Source organism: Centruroides vittatus, unplaced genomic scaffold, assembly GCF_030686945.1.
Source record: "Centruroides vittatus isolate TY-2023 unplaced genomic scaffold, ASM3068694v2 contig_10, whole genome shotgun sequence".
Taxonomy (NCBI): Eukaryota; Metazoa; Arthropoda; class Arachnida; order Scorpiones; family Buthidae; genus Centruroides; species Centruroides vittatus.
In genome coordinates this window covers 1,241,075-1,258,695 of record NW_027120658.1, presented here as the reverse complement: position 1 = coordinate 1,258,695, position 17,621 = coordinate 1,241,075, and the positions used below count along the sequence as shown (strand labels likewise).

At 24.0% G+C, this 17,621-nt stretch overlaps 1 protein-coding gene across 3 annotated transcripts in view; it reads left to right on the top strand.

The window, feature by feature from the left end:
* The window catches only part of Orp8 (Oxysterol-binding protein-related protein 8), a 113,584-nt gene that overhangs the window by 22,750 nt on the left and 73,213 nt on the right, over window positions 1–17,621 (top strand). For 2 of the 3 annotated variants that reach the window (XM_067265669.1, XM_067265959.1), the window contains exons 3-4: window positions 5,567–5,674; window positions 7,903–8,001. In XM_067265669.1, the coding sequence (XP_067121770.1) occupies window positions 5,567–5,674; window positions 7,903–8,001 (207 nt within the window). The remainder of the gene's footprint in view (window positions 1–5,566; window positions 5,675–7,902; window positions 8,002–17,621) is intronic. The other variant, XM_067265718.1, reaches the window with a different exon arrangement.

Sequence of the window (17,621 nt, the reverse complement as noted above, 5' to 3'; positions counted from 1 at the left end):
AAGACTACGTGTGTATCTATTGAATCGCGCATATAGTGTCCAAATTTGGTTGCTAAATACACTGCAAGTATTTAGCAACTAAAGAAAGAAAATAAAATTGATACATTTAATGCAACTCGCTGTATTTTCGATTAAAAGAAATGTAATAGTTGTTTTTTTGATGTCTTCTTTTATCTGCTTATTTCAATTATAAAATAATTGATATTTAACTAATAACTTTTGATGTAAGTTGAAATATTTTGTTATATCCATAAATTTGTCGAAAAAAATCTTTCTTGTCAACAGTTGATCGGCAAAATTTTAATAGAGAGATTAGCCTGTATATAGATATAGGCTAATCATTTTATTAACACTTATATATACATAAATAAATTTTTCAATTAAATGTCGAAAAAAATATCCCGATAAAAAAGTAATCGACCGGCAGCTTACGTTTTTGCATTTAATCAGTTAGGTACGTAATTCGTTTATACATAAGTAATATTTATATAAATTCTTGTCATAATTTCATAGTATTGATGATTAGTATTTCTTTTTATAATGATTTCAAATTACATTTTGCATCTATTTTTATTCCAACATATGCTTTCATTGTTGATCATTGTAAATTTAAAGAGAGTTAGAAAAGATTAATTTTTTGCAGTTCTATTACATGAATATCTAGACTATATTTTATAATAAAAACAAATGTTTTTAATTATTTCATCATTTATATTTATTTATTAAAAATTGATTGATTGAACCAATTTCTTGATAAATAAATATAAACGATCATCTTAGTATAATATAATCTTAGTATAAATCTATATTATTTTTAAAAAATCCTAAATAATAAACTTTATTCGATTTATTATTGATTTTTTTATATATTGCTTATAGAATAATTAAATTGAAGTCGAAGTCTTTTCTATATTAAAAAATAATCAGTGTTTTAATTTATCGATTTCCTAATTTTTTGAAAGATGATATTAAAAAGTCATTTTTAATTGATACTTTCGTTTAGTAATTTTTATTTCCATCTAATATTTATTTCTGTTGTCGATTTTATCCTTTGTAGCGATGCCTTTGATTTAGTTAGACACTACAGTTACACATTTTCGAATAATTGCATAAATAAAGATTTTATATAACTGTTTTCATATTTAGCAAAAGATTTTAAGAGCAACTTAAGCATTTAGCCCAACTTCAAATCCTTAACAACATTATTAGATATGGATCTACATCCTAGAAATTTTGTACCTTGCTAATATTGTTTTAATGCAAAGTAGGAGTTCATTATATTCAACTAGACATACTGATTATTATCGACGATACTGTTATTGGAATAATAGTCAATAATATCGTCACATTATGATTTTCAAGAATTTGCTGCAGATGTTTTTATAAAACCTACCACGATAACATTATTTTTAATGACTAAATTATCGAATCTTGCTGCTATTTTCAATAAAATAATAATTAGTGAAAATTGGACCTTTTCACTTTTATCTAATGTAGAATTGATCTGAATTTTAAATATTCCAGCTTTTCATATCCAGGATAGATTAATTTTGATGAATTTCAAACTGTAAATGCCATCATACCAGTAATTTTATTTACAGTATTTTTTCTGTAGTTTTCTTAGTTTAAATTTTTCTGTGTAGATTATCTGTTAACTATTTTTCTAGTACACATCATGCATGCAATTATTTCATCTACTTAAATCATCAATAATATTAAATAATATAATATTGAAAATATGTTTACTGTGACTGCAGGTCTGATGAATATGCATATTGATGTAAAAATGTTTGTTTATTTATTTGATAAATAAATCATTTTTATATCAATATTAAAAGTTTTTAGAATCGTACCCCAGATTCCTTCGAAATATAAAAAGGCTTCGAGAAAGGATTTTTTCCCAGCATATCCTTTTTTATTTTAATATTGACCAGATGATAGTATCCCAAAAGCGTTAATATTCATGTAATTCAAATTATATTAAAAATTTTTAATATTATAATTGTTAGTAAAGTTAATGAATAATTAATACAAGCGGCAAATATATAATCTAGATTTTTATTTAAATTAGCATAAGTTATAATTAGTAATTAGTATTTGAATCTGGAATAAGTTTTATAAATTTAATTTTCGTAAACTCTAACGAGCACGTTCAATATAAATGCTTTCGTACTAATTTTCCACGAAATATAAATAAATAAAGCAATAATTATTTGATGCAGCATTTCCTCTCTAAGGTCGTATCGTGCGTTTTTGTATATGGGGATCATATTTAACCTAAAATAGCACTAAGTCGAATTGCATTTGTTTATGTCAATACTAATTTAGCATCCATATTTTTTTCTTCTGCTGTCATCGCTAGTGAATCGCTAGTCATTACATTGGGACTGGAGGAAGGAATATTTAACTATAAAAATTTTGTAATTGCATTTGAGTTTTTAATTATGTGAAATATTTACAGCTTATTAAGTATGTGTAATTACTAAAATAACAGAAGGCAACAGAAGTGTTTTTAATTAAGAGTTTAGGTTAAAGCTTAATTATATGTTTCATCTTTTAAATTTGAAAAATGTCGTGTATATAAAATTATTATTAAAAATGAGTGTTGAACATTTAAAATCTTGGAATAATACGCTGCTTCGTATTATCCTCATTTCATTAAGTTAAAAACAATTCTATCGCCCCAAGGCAAAAGGCTATCTCGTCTCCAAAAGAATTAAAATAAGTTGCGAACTCGATGGTGTACCTAATTGGTATTATTTATCGATACCATCTAATATCTAGCATGAAAATTATCACGAAACGTTTTTCACACTAGATATTGGGCGGTATACTAATTAGATGGTACGCTACCAAGTGTTCAACTTGATTTAAAAATTATTTTTGGAGTTAGAGCCTTTTGCCTGGGGCGGTAGAATTATCTTTCTACAGCTTTAAGCTTTAATTTCATTCATAAACATAAAAGAATTAAGTTTTTTTTTTGTCCACCAAAATGATTTTATTATTTAAATTCAAATAATGCTTTAATGCTAAAGATAATGCTAACATTTAAAAGTATTTTGTTTCGAAATTTATCATTTTCAGTAAACAAAAATTTTTAGAAAATCATTACGACATAAAAACAAATTCAAAAAATAAGGAAAAGTCGATTTGACACTGCCAGTTACGTTAACATTTTGATGTTAACGTAACTATGTTTATGATTACTTAGAATTTTAGTTAAGTTGTCTTAAAATAACATGACTGCAGCTGATGCATTTTCGTTCCGGTCAATTTTTTAAAATTTCATTCTCCAACTTCCTGTCTTTGTTATTCATTGCATTAATTACGTATAATTAACGATGTTCGGAATTTTTATTTACGTCTGTATTACTCCTAATTCTTTATAGTGGACTTTGATAATATTCATAAATATTGCCTTCATTTTTCTACCTATGTTATATCTTATAGGAATTTTTAATAGGTAATTTATTTGAAGCTAAAATTTTATTCTGTGTTGACCTTCTGATAATGCATAGTTGATATGCTTATTGATCAGAAATTTTTATCTACTCTATTAAAAAGTTTTTTTGGCAACTTAAGAAAAACTTCATAATTTAATATTTTAGAGAAGCTTTAACATATTAATATAATATGACAATTGCAATTAGTTGTAGATATATTTATTTCATTTTCTATATATTTTATTAATTTAAAATTTCTGTTATGTAAATTTTAATATGCTTGGGTGTTTTTCTTGTTTTTTTCATTTTCCTGCATTTTCTCTCAGCAAAAAGCTTATATATTTTATATAGTCTATACATATGTATAATTATACTAGTGTATATGTATAATTATATGTATTTTTATACTAGACAAATATAAAATTTTATAATTGAAATCAGGCTGATTGATTATATTTAATTAACTGATCAGCCTGATTTAGTCTTAAATTTTGTGTGTAGAGTATAAAATATATATGTATTTTATACTATACACAAAAACTCTCTTATATTTTCAGTGTTTAATGAAATACAATGAACATTATTTTCAAAACTATTTTATATAAAATGTTAGTCATAAAATTTTGATGGAAAATCTTAGTTTACTTCATTATTTTTATTCTCCTTCAAGAAATAAAATAAATTTGTTTTTAATAGTTATAATAGACTGTGCAAAATGTAGATTATTAAAATAATTAGGTGTTTTGTCATATGTTAAAAATAGTATATATCACCATTGAAATATGCAGTGAATTTTTAGTAGATATAGAGATTGCTGCTGTTGTTAAAAACAAACTTTCCTTTCTTAAAAACAACAAATTTTCCCATACACACCCCCACACCCTCCACACACAGTAGAAAAATAAACATAAGATATCTAAATGTTCTATTTTCCAAGCTTTTACATAATAACTGAACTTTTAAATTTGTACTTTTTTTTTTTTTGGTAGATATGCCAAAATATCTTATCATGAAATTTTAACGAGTTTTTTTTTCTTTCAAGAAGAAATTATCTCAGCAAGATCATCTATATTTATGATTCAGATATTTTGGCATATTTTCAAACAAAAGGAAAAAAAAATACAAATTTAAAAATTCAGTTATTATGTAAAAGTTTGGAAAATAAAAATAGTGAAAAAATAATAGAAATCTAAATATTCATGATATGTTATTTTATATATATAATAAAATCTTAGGTGAAAAGTTGATATCAAGAGATTATCTTTGTTAATCTCAAATTAATAAGCACTTTTCTAAAGATACTAATACATGTTAAAATATTGATAAACATTGAAAGATTTTGATGATATTTTAGATTTTGACAAGTTTAATTTTGTAAATTTATTTTAATCTTTATTAATTAATGTAATTATTATTTCATTCAAATTAATAATATGAATGAAAGTAAATGTCAAAAAGCAAATTTTTATTTCATTTCATATGTAAAATATGAAGAATTACTGAATTATGTTTATCGATTCTAAAAATGATAAGTTGTGATCTAAAACTTGAGTGTTATTTTTATAGAATTTATTTTATTTTCTTTATTGTCTTTATTTACAGAATTTTTCTTTTATTTTTAATTCATTTTTATGCTAACTTCCTTTTTCTACTAATAAATGTGACTTTTTTACTTTTAAGGATTTATAATATGAACATATCTTAAAATATATATTGTAATTTTAAGAGTTTTATAATAATTTAAGAGTATATATTAATAAATTTAACTTTCAACTTTCCAATTAAAATTATTTATTCGTAACTAAGTGATCTAATATTTATCAGTAATTTATATTTAGAATATCTACTTAAAAATAGGTCACTTTACTTTCCATCATGCCTGTTCAAGAGTAAAATTATTTGAGACTTATGGGTATTTTTATTTCACAATATACTTTACTATTCTTACAATATTTATTTTTTATTATGTTTTGTAATTGCTTTCCAAAAATACATAATCAAATGATATTTGTATTTTTGATGGAATCAGTTCATATTAATTGAATTTTATATAAATATAATTTAATAATTTATACTTACTCTGTGTAATGAAAAATATCAGTTAAAAATAATTAATTTTTTAGTAATACCACTAGCATCATCTCATCAGTTAACAGAAAATACAAAATTTCTGACTTGCATGGCTAAATCAGAAGAGATGGAGAGTGTTTCTTCTCCACAACAAACAAAAGGTAAATCATTATGGTTATTAATATTTTATAAATATAGAATTAAATTTAAAGAGGTATTAATAAGTTATGAGTTATCTAATATAAACAAATAACTATTATCTCATAACTATTTAGATATTAGTTGTTTGTTTGTTTATTTTTAAGTTTTTTTATTGTTATTCTTTTCATATTAAAAGAAAACATGAAATTTTTATATGAATAATAGTATAAATAAATAAATAAATAAATAAATGAATATTATATACATATACATTTATATTATTTTTATAAATACATGCATAATGTTATTTAGTACATTAAAAATAATTCTATTTTATATAGTTTATTGATTTATTTTATTATTCTGATCATTTTAAAAATTTAGTTCTGTTTAAATAGAGCCGATAAATTCCATAACAGGCACAAGGCAGGTCTGCTAAGTTTGGTGACTAAATTTCTAAAAGAAAATGTTTTGTTAGAAATGATTCAATTTAGTATCAGACTTCAAAATACACTCTTCTGTGATTTATACAAATTTTTGCAAATTCTAGTAATTTATGTATGCCTTACAAATAAATTTTTTTTTGTGCTGTTTAGTTCCTTCCATACAGCTTCTTAGATTTCCAAAATTGACTGAAATTGTTTCAGTAAATTTTATATTTTGATATATATTGATTTCATATTTTAAAGTAATTTTATTACATTTTACTTTTGCCACCAGTGTTCTTGTGCACCAGTGTCTCTTGTGGTATTTTATTTTTTATTTGTCGTATAATATTCTGTTCAATGAAAGATGAGCTTTACAAATCTTTTATTGAATATTACAAAGCAGTTTTTGAAGAGTAGTTTGATTTGTTAAGATATCAGATGCAATCATTGTAAACTTATTATTTTTTTACATTAATATAAAATTAAAAAGCAATAAAATAAGCATTAAAACTGTTTAAACTATATTATAATTTTACTTGGTCATTTTGCTATCAAATCTGGAAACATGAATTAATATATAAAAATGGATATTGAATGTTTTAAACCCTAGAATGTGTAAATTTCTTTATATAAACAAACATCATTAAGAAATAAGTTATAAAATAATATTAAATAATAATAATAAATGTTTGCTTAACATTTTCTAAGTCATAATTCAAAGAGCAAAATAAATATTGGTATCTTACTGGAAAATATAAAATGCAAATTTCATGAAATAAACTATTCAAAATTAGTTCATTTTGTGTATTCAACAGAAAGTTTGCCTAATTTATAAAATTGGCAGTTCATATGCTGATTTAATAAATTATGCAAATTTTTGCTATTTTGTGAAATGAGCAGCATTCCTGGATTTGGTGTTACATGTAATGTACTGTACATGATTTGAGAATCAGTTTACTGTCTTTCATGGAAAAATATGATTATTTCCTGAAAATGTTTCTAGTGATCTGATTAAAGTATAATCATAAAAAAAATTCAAAATCTGAATATATGACAAAATGTCAACTTTAATAAATATGTTTTGACAAAATATCAACTTTAAATTTTTATGATTATTTATGTCAAATTTATAGAATTTGATATGAGTATAGATGAAAAAATATTTATTATACATATGTTTATATAAAATAATTCAGTAAAATTTACTTACAATAGAATTTATAAATACTGGTAACTGATGTAATTATGTATCAGTTTCTCAGTTTTATATATATGTGTGTGTATATATAATATATATATATTATATCAAGATAAATATTTATTTTAAAATAATGTATGAAATTTATAGAATTAGATCTTAATGGGTTTCTAAATTTTAAATCAAATAATGTATAAATTATACAAACATAAATAGATGTGAATCATATAAATATTTAATAGTAATATTGGATTTAAAATAATTTAGATTAGATTTTATTTAATTCATACTTTATTTGAAGTCAGATTTTTAGAATAAATTTTAAGATATTGAATCAATTTTGTAATTGTTTCATTTGTTTGGTGATATGAGGAAGCCATTTCTAAGTATTTGGAATGAACTTTATATGTAGTATTTATAACAAAATACAATATTTTCTTTTAATAAAGTAGAATTAATTAATTTGTGGGAATTTTTAATTAACAATTAATTTTCATAAATATTAGTAATAACAAAATTTTAGATTAAATTTTAGTAGTTAACAAATACTAAATTCTCTTCAATAACTTTTATATATAATTATTTAATATTGAGGATTTCCTATCTTTTAACACCTTTTCAGAAAATAGACATACTCGTCATACTAGTCTTCTTCTTCCCCGTAGTCCTTATGCTAATTTTCACTTTACCAGGGAGAATTTCTGTTTTCCTCTATCTCCAGGTGAGAATTTCTGGAATATAAAACGCATAATAATTAAATAATAATTTTGGAATAAGTAACAAATATAATTGTGTTAAAATGAATAGTTTCTATTTAATTTAATAATTTTAAACATTACTTAAATTTTGTGAATAATTAATTAACACAATAATATTTTTAAACTCTAGAATATAAATATTTTTTTAATAAATATGAAAATAATGTGTTTTTAATAAAATAAGTTCTTGATTACAATTTATACTTATAAAGTTAAACCAAAGAAAAATATTCTGTTTTTTTAAATAACAAAGTGAACATGATTTAGCTATTTGTATTCAGTATGTGGTAGATTAGTCATGCTGTGTGTCCAAATGAAGAGACATGTTTATAATCTCGAGTTTGATTTAATGTTTGAAAGTGTTTAGACATTAGACATTATTATAAGCTAAAATGTTTATTTCAGAATGAAAAAAAGATTTATAAATATTATTATAATAAAGTTTAATTTAGAAATTAAAATGTATATTTATTAATTTCTTTTTTATATTTTGCTGTATTTACTGTTGTATTGTTTATTAAAACTATGCTTTTTTGTTTAAAAAATAATTTTTAGATAAGATATCTACAATAAATTATTTTAAAATTTTATATTAAAAAGATAATTGCTCTGAAATATGAAATGTGGAACTAAAGGAATATATTATTGACAAAAACCATAATTTTTAACGAGTATAACTATATTCATATTCATTTATATATAAAATGAATATAAACAAATAAAACTATTAATTATATTGGACTTTATTATTATCATTGGTTTTTGATGAAGTTATGCAGTATATTTGTTTGGTTCAGTTTTTATATAGGTATATAGTTGATATTCATTAAATATTTAGATATTTTTTAATTACCTTAATAGAAATATATTCTTGTAATATGAAATTGCACGATAAAGCTCGTGTATTTAGAGTATTATTATTTTTTATTTCAAAGTTATAATGCTATCAGAAGCTTCTAAAGAACAATTAATCAAGAATCAAGGTTAAAAAGTGATTAATCAATTGATAATTTTAATTCCTTGTATTCTATCAATTAGTTATTTTTTTAGTGTTAATTAATTAATTTTAACTTAAAATAGATGAGATGTCTTGAAAATCTTAAAAACTAGATAAGAAATATTTAATTTTAACAAAACAGATGAAAGATTTCTTACTATTTTATATTGAAATTAATTGAAACTAGGAAATAATGATAGAAAATATTTATTTGAAACAATTGAAAAAGTCTTCAAAGATTTAATTAAAACAGATATTTTAAACCATAAGCAAATTATGACTGAAGAAATATAAAAATAGGATATTTGTAGTTCAGAAATATAAAATTTTATGATGTTATTTAGGTCATTAGTGCTGTGATGCTATTCTCAGTAATAAAATGGTATATTATTATGTTAAGTAACTTAATTAATTAAAAATAATAATTAATATGAAAATTAACTGTTATTATAATAATTATCATTAAGTATTGAGAACATAAATGTAATTATTATTTAAATATAACACAATTTGATAAATTTTAATTTTTTAATAAAATCAAGATGTAAAAAAATTAAAATGTATCAAGTTGTGTATCATCATTAAGCAGACAGTCATGTCACTATTCTAGTTTTAAATTAAGTGATGATATTTATTTATAACATTTTAGTAAGTTAAATGTAATAAAGAAAAGTTGTGATGATATAGCATTAAATATTTAGGTAAATTTTCAAAATTTGAAATGTAGAAATAAATAAATAGAATTCTAAATGCAGTGTGATTTATTTATTTTTAAAATAAAAATTTTAGTCTGTGATATATTTTTCTGGAATATTATGGCTGATATGTATTATATTATGCTACATTAAAAAAAAAACATAATATTTCATTGTTGTAATATAATACTGTAGATGAGATATTCCAAAAAAGGCAAGAAAAATTTATATTAGCAGCAGTGAAATGACACAAAAAATTGTGTTTAATTTGGTTTTAATGTATATAAATTATATTTTTGTTATAGTTAAATTAAATTAATGTGGATAAGTTAATGCTTTAGTCATAAATATTTAAAAAAATTAAATTTGCATATTTTAGTATACACTTTTAGAAAGGCTTGCCTTTGCTGATCCAAAACATAAATTAGGTTGTTAGTATAAGTAGTAAAAAAAAAAAAATTAAAAAGTATGAAATATAGAATATAAAAATATTGTAATTTTTTCAAAATAGTCTAAACTAATCTATTATGTCAGCTACTATTACTTTAATTTATTAATATACTAAACTATTTCACTTAGATATGTGACATTTTCTTCTTAATCATAATTGTTTTGTAAGTTTTGAATTTAGAAGTTTTGATTTCTTAATATATTTTGTCTTCAGTTCAAATTGAAAAATTTATAAAGATTATAGCAAGATGATAATTTTTAACATCAAAAAGGAGAAATTATTCATGTTATACATTACAGTGAGATTCTGTTGTCTTTTAGTGGAAGATTTTACAGTATTCACATTAATAAGGATTATATGCAATCCTTAAAATACAATTTCTATTTCCGGAATGTTACTTCAGCAAATCCAATTATTATTCTTGTTTATCTCTCAAAAAGTAAATGAAAAATCCAGTGGAAATTGAAAATACATATTATACAATGGGTATGTATTCCTGTTCATAATCATGTTTGATTGTAATTTAGTCATGGACAATTTCTGAGAATTATTTTTACAACTAAAATGTCATTATTTTTAATAACTGAAATATCTTTTCTAAAATGATAATTAGAAAAATTGTTGTATGAAGTCAAATTTATTAATAAGTGAGTTTTATTTGTTATTTTATTTTTATAAAGTTTAAATTTTATAAATTAAAAAACTGAAAATTAGAAGCAACTTGATAAATGTTACCAATGGTAAGAGTTTAAGCTAACAAAAACTGTATTTTCGTCTTATACCTTTCATGCAATAAAAGAAATAGAACTAAAAATAACTATCTAGAATGAATTTTGCTTCTACAAAGAATAAAATTGTAAATAGTTTTGCATTGTAAAAATTTGTTCTTTTACAAAAATTGTAAATCATGAATAAATATTAACAAGATTTTTGTTAAAGAAAGATTGCATCTTAAAACCAACCACAGTACGTTTTTCAGAACAATTTTGCGTGAGGACACATCTCCATAATTTTTACGATGATATTACAGTAAAGAACCATTTTTTAATTAAATTTAATCTATAACTTTATCTGCATTAAAATACTTTTTTAAATGGCTGATAATACGTTTAATTATTATTTCTGAACAATAGTTGCCCACCAGTGGTAGTATGGATAGGCGGGTTCGAATCTGACCAACTGGCTAGACGCGTTGAGTTCTAAAAATCTTAAAAATTTCTTTGGAAAAGTTTTCTTTTATTTCTGTTATTTTTATGTAAGATAAATTTAGTATATTCAACTAAGTTTCTATTTTAAGTGAAAAAATAGGGCCGCATTAGAGAAGTGTACTCTGCCATGGCCGGGAGCTTTGCTCTATCTCACTGACTAAATATATTAATAATACCTGTCTATATCATCTAAAGAAATTGGACTGGGTTCTCAAAAGTGCTTAAAAAGACCCCGGAGAAAAAAAGCTTTGCAAGTTTTAAACATTGTGAAGTTAACATGTGAATAAATCTAGAATATACAAGGTGTAATCAATAAGTTCCAAGAATTATTATTAGTTTTTTTACAAAAGTGAAATGTTAGCGGATACCCAGCGATAGTCTAGACATTAGGACGTTTGTATACCAGTTGTTTCAGTAGCTCGCATATGATGGCAGAGAGGCGGAAAGAAAGGAGACCATCTGTGGTGCCAGCGTCTCACTCCAAAACATCTGACCTATCAAGCAACGTGGCACGATAAAATTTTGTATGAAATTAGGAAAAACGGCCACAGAAGTTCACAAATAGCTGAAAAAAGTCACAAAAGTGGCAGTCCAAGCCACAGTTTTTTTAACGCGACATTGCGCTTTGTCATAAAACACTGTCTATGAACCAGTATTTGGCCAAACAATATCCCATTGGTCGAACATTCTCTGTATTCTCCAGATTTAGCTCTGACTTCTTCGTTTTCTCGAAACTGAAAACTGTTGAAGAGAGAACTTTCGAAGACATGTAAGCCATACATGAAAATGCGGCGAGGACTCTAAAGGCCATACCAAGATCCGAGTTTCATAACTGTTTCCAGAAATTCCAACGTATCTGGAATTGCTAGAAACAGTTCTTCGGGATATGTATTATATCTCGAAGAAACTGTTTTGAAGGAGGACCCACCCCAAGTATTTAATAAATATTTTTATTCATTTAAAAAAAATAATTCTCGAAAATTGTTGATCGCACGTCTTACGTATACTAAGCGCAACATTGGGATTTGTTTCACTTAAGATCTGTATATTACACAAGTACGGTACAGTACATGCGTACAAATTTTGTTTCTAGCGAACTTGCTAAATTTTACAAAAATTCTGAGAATTGAAAGAAAGTAGCTATTTTAGTGATTCGAGTGATTTTTAACTATTATTATATTAAAATATATTTTATGTAAAATTCTCAAAAATTTTTTAAAAATTTCTGTATTAAAATCTTTTGACAATATTTGAAAATTCTCTGGGACAGGTGCACTTGACAATGGGTGTGGTGAAGATACAGGATTGATACATTCTATTTAAAAACTTCTAACTTTTAATCCTTAATCCTATTTAAAATAGCAATTCTGCTATTTATTAACGCTACATTCCAATTTAAAAATAAAATTTTAATTGAAAATTAAAAGAAATGAAATTAATAGAAGTGCCCAGTGAAAGAACTCAGTACAAAAATATAGTCAGAAATAAAATTTCAAAAACATTAAGTGATTTGCATATATTAATTACTACATTGAATTTAAAAGGAGTTAAGAAGTAAATAAGTAATTTTTATACTTCTTTTTTATTTTTAAATGTATTCCGAGTATAATTCTGTTGTTCGTTGCTACTGACATTGATTTAGTTTTTGGCATTTACTACTATTGCTATATGCATATAAATTCGCGTGTAATAGTATAATATGGTAATCACCTCCTACTGTGAAAATTGACTTATTGTGGAATGTATTTATGATTTTTCAAATAAGTAGGAATTATGCATATGTTGAAATGAAAAGCAGACTTTTTAATTATTATTATTAACTGGAAAAGAATGAATTTAGAATTTAAATGACGCTACTTGCTAATTGATATATCCTTCAAATTTTTGTTGTATTTTAGAAATATTTGTTACTACAGTACTTTTATGAATTTAAAATTGAAATTAAGATGGAAAATATTTTTTATCAGTTTTTATAGTTTTTAAACTTGCAAACCTGTTTTAGAGAGTTCTTAACAAAAATATACGAAATGATTTTGTTAGAATGCGCAGATTTTTAAATCTTAAGAATTTATTTAGTGTTTTAAGCACATGATTTATTCAAATGAAAAAGAAAAAAAAATTCGTTCGGAAAATATTTTCATTTTAGTTGTGTAATATTTTTATATTATTTATATTAAATAGTTCGTTTTTTATGTAAGCTTTTATTAAAAAATTGTAGAAAGATTTCTAATTCTATAGAAATATTCACTCGATTATTAATTTTTCAAAAAACTTTTGATTTTAACTTTAAAATGAATTTTAGATAACATTCGAAAAATTTATTAATTTTTTCTCTTAGAAAACATTTTAAAAATTTTAAACTTTGCTACAGAACTTGAAAAAAAATTATTAAGACATATTTGAAACTTTCCCGTAAAAGTTAATGTAGCATTTTATACTGTTTCGCATCATCTACGGAATCCTCGATTGCCAAATACGAACGAAATAAATAAAATATTTTGGGAGTGGCAGACTGAGAAAAGTTAGTACTTGGCATAATTATAAAAACTCTAAATGGCGAAATTCAGTCAGTATGATTCAAAATCATTTTAAAAACACTTTCATAAATTCTCTAAAATAACAAAATAAAGAAGAATGATTAATATAATCAATGATAATAAGGTAGATACTTAGTTTCTAATGCCATTCGATGTACTAAAATGTCTACATTTACAGTAGTAATGATAGCGATGAAACAAAAGCCAGAAGAAAATTTTTAAGAATCTATACAGGTATTATACAGGCCTTACGTCGGTAATTGGTTCCAGAAGAGGCGACGTAAGTCGAAACTACGGTGAAAAACGCCAATAATGAGCACTTAAAGACCGCTAAATAAGACGACAACACAAAAACACAGATGTTTTCATGTTTCGTTCTCTAGGATTTATGATGATTATATTAACATTTACTGTAAATGTACATATTTTAATATGATTTTATGTGCTTTCAACGCTTTTCTAGTGATATTACGACTTTAATATTTGTGGCGGACGGATGTAAAGTCGACTAAAATGACTTGATTTTTATTTTTCCATATACTTTTTTGACAAACGACGTATAATCGAGAACGACGTAACTCGAGGTATACCTGTAATAGTTCCAACATAGTTAATAAATTTCCAGATCGTGAGGAAAGAAGGGGGAAGAAAAAACCCAATAATTTGTCATGAATTCTAAATCAGAAAAATATAGGTAGATTTTATTTTCTTCGAATGGGGCTTGTGGTTTATGTGATAGAAGTTTATATTTTCAATGTTTGTTTGTTGACGTCTAGATATGCTTGGGGTATAAAGTAGGTAATTTAATAATGACTGTACGATTGGAAAGTAAATTTAGCACCGAAAAGAGATTTAAGATTTAAACGTTAAAAACTGAACGACTAAATACGTATTTACTTGAAATTTCGTATAGATAATAGTAATCACATTTTCCAATTATATTATTATTTTTTCCTCAAATAAATAAATAAATTTGGATATCGAAGTTTTATATCGTTCATATTTACATTTATTGATCTAAAACGTATTCATTTCCATGTAAATGAAAAGAATATTATATATTTATATTTATGGTATTTATTTATTTATCAATCGTGACAGTTAAAAATATGTAAATGTGGCTTAGAATTAAAAAGAAATAGTAATTCTTTAAAATTTAAACTGTAGAGAACTAAGACAAGTTGTATAGATTTTTCCCCAAACTATATTTAGAGAAGTATTAAATATTACAAGTATAGAAATAGTACCTTTGAGAATTTTAGTTCCTTATCAAAAATAGAAATCTGACTGTTTCTCATAGCTGTTAAGATTAGGCGTATAAGAAATGAGAATTAGAAAGCTATAAATTTTGTAGAGAAGGAAATTGAGTAACTTATTTTTACGATTATACAAAAGCAATATTATGGTAAATTTTCTTCATAGTACAGAGTATGAATATTTGTGTCAACTTCTGGGGTTAAAAAAAAGATAACTTTATGCTATACAAAGTTAAGTTTGACTTTTTCCCTTTCCAGAAAAAGTTATTAAAAAAATACTTATATTAAAACAACAAAGATAATATAATAATAATGATAGAAGTATCCGGACGTGCTAGGTTTTGTAAAGTATAGAATGTAGAACTGTAGTCTGTTTGACAAGTGGATGTAGACGTCACTTATGGAGAGGATAAATAACAGGAAGTTAAGAGGATTCAAGTGTTTAAGAAGAAATATTTTTAGTAAATCGAATATGGGAAAAGAAATGCATTGAAATAAGAACCGAAATAAACTTGAACTTTTTTTTTACTCTGTTAGTATGGTAATAAAAATTGCCTAGGATCCGTTGACCTGTTTTTAAACAAAACTTAAGAGAAAACTTTATATATTAATATAAAATGATAAATTGTCTTTCACGTAATTTATTTTCGCAGCATAATACACACACACACACAATATTTTAAATATATATATAAACACGTAATGAAATTCAGATACAAATCGGTTAGCATTAGTGTTCTCATCAAATAATACCGCAAAGGGAAATATCAATTACTCTTAATAATTTAATTCTCAGAAGTAATCAAACGTATTTTCTACCAATTATTATAACTAACCGAAATAGGCAGAGTTGTGTATTGCTAAATACAGAACAAAGACATCGTACGACGTCTTTTTTGATAAATATTAACCAAAACGAATTCTTAGAAAAATTCCGAATTGATTCTGCCACGCTATACTTCTTGTTTTTAAAAGTTTTTCTCAGCAAATTGTATTATTAAATAACATAAAAAAATAGAAAATTACTATCATTCTGTCGGGAAATTTCTAAATAACAGATATATTTTTCGGTATAAATAATCGATGCGTAATTTGGGCAAAACACGAGTATTTATATGTAAGGAATATTGTAGAATCTGCTTTGCGTCCGCAGTTGGCGTGCAATAACTGTAAACACGCTACATCGGGTTTAGATTGTGACAAAAATAGAATGAACCTTGTGCCTCGAAACTATTCAATTTCCATAGTTCATCGTCTCTTTGCTGGCAAATAGTCTAGTGCGACTTCAATCGAACTATTGTTTACTGTAGTTATTTACGAACAATCGAAGCTCGTTTAAAATTAGTTTGGCGTCAGTGTACTTTTACGAGATACTACTAACACCGACTCCATTTTACCTTCTTTCCAAACGAATTTTTATATTCTCATTTAATCTAATATATTCTTGAGAGGTATTTTGTTAATTTATTACTTTTAACAGACATTTCTGTAATATATACATGCAATTATAAAATGTAATTATATGTATGTCTGAAAGAGGAAATCATCATAAATGAAGTTTCTTCTCATTTTTTTCTTTTGTTGTTGGTAAAAGTCTCTAAATTTTTTGAAAATTTCAGATTTTTTCCGTCCTATTTCTCCTTTGTAATTTGAGTTAGGTCTATAAAACGATATGAAAACCAATAAAAGATAAAAATATCAGTTCTTTTACTGTCAATTAGAGATATGGTGAAAGTAATTTTATCTTTTTTTCTTATAAATTATCCGTCAGAATTAATTGTCTAATTTTTTCTATCAGATAGAAGAAAGAATGAAATCATTATTATGAAATAAAAATAATTAACTACTGTATGATAAGACTGTTAAGATGAAATTTTGCTTATCCTTATTTTTCGAAATTAATCTTTTATTTTCTTCTTTTAAGATTACAGAGAAAATAAATACGAACTTAGCAATTTTAATTTAAGTTTTGAGATTCGTTTTAGCTTTTAGAAATAACTTAATGTAATTGTTAGAAAAGTGTGGACTTCCAATTTAATAGCAAATCTCTTTGTCTCCTTTATTGCCGAGAGGACAATAAAGAGACGTTATGACACGTTTCCATAGTAACTGTGCGAGGGACCGCTACTCGCATTTGTGTAGTTGATGTGACATTCTAAAAGATTAACGGTTTATTTATATTGTTCATATTCGAAAAATGATATTGGTTTAGGAAGTAAGATAATTTATTTTATACTTTTAATAGCTACAAAAATTTACTACGAGTTTTACATTGACAAGGTCAATATATTTTAATTAGAAAAAAAAAATAAAATCAATCAGTTTTTAATAATTCAGCTGTAAAATATTCAGATAGACGATAAAAATTGTCAATGTTATCTAAATAATTTATCGTGTAAAAAATAAAAGTTGACTGAATCAATTTAATATTTTTCAAGG